We start from the raw sequence: 1,939 nt of genomic DNA, 5'->3' as shown, positions 1-1,939 counted from the left end.
GTTTCCACCGCACGATAGGCCTGCTTGTCGTTTTCTGCAGAGCCTCTTGTCTGATACAATTAATAAAGAAAACTGAACGCACGCTTGCTGAAGTGTGTTGCTGGCTGAAAGCAGCAGTATGGGGCAGCCCCGCGAAGCGTTCATCCAGTGGTCAGGGGCGGCCTCAGTGGTCAGGGTGGCCCTGCACAGTTTTCACCCAGGGGTCAGGGGCGGCCCGCACAGCCTTCTCCTGGTGGTCAGGGGATGCAGGCGGCCTGGCTCTGTAGCCTGGCTTTGAACCGTCACCCTTTCAGTTAGTACCGCAGTTCCCTGCAGGCTGTGTAGTGAGACTCTGACCATTCATCTCCCACAGGGATAACAATTCCATCGACAACTGTCAGATTGTCTTCATGGACGAGGTCTTCAAGATCGAGCGGGGTGGGGAAAGCGACCGAGTGATGGAAAACCCCGTGCGGCGTGAGTGCTGGCCCTGGAAGGGAAGGCAGGCCCGAGGGGCGTCTGTGAGGGGCGTCTGAGGGGTGTGGTGGGACCCTGACCGACCCCTTCCCTCCTGTGCACCCAGGGAAAAGCAGGCAGGCCTGAGGGGTGTCTGAGGGGTGCGGTGGGACCCTGACCGACCCCTCCCCTCCTGTGCACCCAGGGAAGAGCGGGCCCTCATGCAAACACTGCAAGGACGATGAGAGCAAGCCGTGCCGCGTGTGTGCCTGCCACGTCTGTGGGGGCAAGCAGGACCCGGACAAGCAGCTCATGTGCGACGAGTGCGACATGGCCTTCCACCTGTACTGCCTGAAGCCGCCGCTCAGCAGCCTGCCGGACGAGGAGGAGTGGTGAGCACGGCTGGGCGGCCTTCTGCGCAGCCTCCTCGCCGAGCCCCCCACCAGGGGCCGGAATCTCCGAGATTCTCAGGGAGATGCTCACTTACGGGATCCCACCAGCCCCCTACAGACCTGACACTGAGTGGGGACGGTAACTGGGAGGGTCACGGCGCTGTCCCTGGTGACAGCACCAAGCTTCTTGCTGTAGTAAAGCCAGGCAGCCTCCGGGGTCCACACACTGAACCTCGGGCAGGGTGCTAGCTCCGCCACACCGGGGACATGGAGACCCCACAGAGGCCTGGGGGAACTGGAGACGGGCTAGGAAGATCAGACTCGAGCGGGACCCTGTGTGGGCTCACAGGTCTGCTCCTCCAGCTCTGACGGGTGCTGTTGCACCCCACTCCTTGTGGAGGCTGGAGCGAGTTGTCCACCCCAATGCTCGCCCGTTCTGCAGAAGTTAACTCTGCCACCCTCTGGCTGAGTGTTGATTTCTAGCAGGAGAGGGCCAGTCTGTTCCCTGGTAGACTTCTTGGGATGTTGAAAACTGTCCTGTCAGCTGAGTTGTCTTTAGAACCCTTGCCGTAGGTCTGCTAGATCGAGCCGAGGGACCGCACTCATGTGACACTGACTTAGTTCAGGTCGTGGTGAACAGGCAGACCTCTAAGGTCATGTGTCGAAGGCAGCTGTATGTCGTATGCTTGCGGTGTGGGGGCTGGAGCCAGGCTCAGTGCGGCCACCGACACTGCTGTCATCCCAGGTACTGCCCCGAGTGTCGCAATGATGCCAGCGAGGTGGTGCTGGCCGGTGAGAAGCTCAAGGAGAGTAAGAAGAAGTCCAAGATGGCATCGGCCACCTCGTCCTCACAGCGAGACTGGGGCAAGGTGAGACCAGCACCAGCCCTGTGCCTGCCGGCCCTGCCCGCTGACCAGCGCTGGCCCTGCCCCTGCCCGCCGGCCCTGCCCACTGACCAGCGGTGCCCCTGCCCCTGCCCTGCCCGCTGACCAGCGCTGACCCTACCCCTGTCCACCAGCCCTGCCCATTGACCAGCGCTGACCCTGACCGCCGGCCCTGCCCGCTGACCAGCGCTGCCCCTGCCCCTGCCCCTGCCCTGTCGGCTGACCAGC

At 62.8% G+C, this 1,939-nt stretch overlaps 1 protein-coding gene across 1 annotated transcript in view; it reads left to right on the top strand.

The window, feature by feature from the left end:
• UHRF1 (ubiquitin-like with PHD and ring finger domains 1) overlaps nucleotides 1-1,939 on the top strand; it is a 28,116-nt gene that overhangs the window by 20,754 nt on the left and 5,423 nt on the right. The window contains exons 4-6 of the mRNA XM_006896436.1: nucleotides 353-456; nucleotides 641-827; nucleotides 1,573-1,696. Coding sequence (XP_006896498.1) covers nucleotides 353-456; nucleotides 641-827; nucleotides 1,573-1,696 — 415 coding nt within the window. The remainder of the gene's footprint in view (nucleotides 1-352; nucleotides 457-640; nucleotides 828-1,572; nucleotides 1,697-1,939) is intronic.

This window comes from Elephantulus edwardii, unplaced genomic scaffold (genome assembly GCF_000299155.1).
Source record: "Elephantulus edwardii isolate Elephantulus edwardi_28Jun2011 unplaced genomic scaffold, EleEdw1.0 scaffold00185, whole genome shotgun sequence".
In the NCBI taxonomy this organism is placed as follows: domain Eukaryota; kingdom Metazoa; phylum Chordata; class Mammalia; order Macroscelidea; family Macroscelididae; genus Elephantulus; species Elephantulus edwardii.
This window is presented reverse-complemented; position numbering and strand designations above follow the sequence as displayed.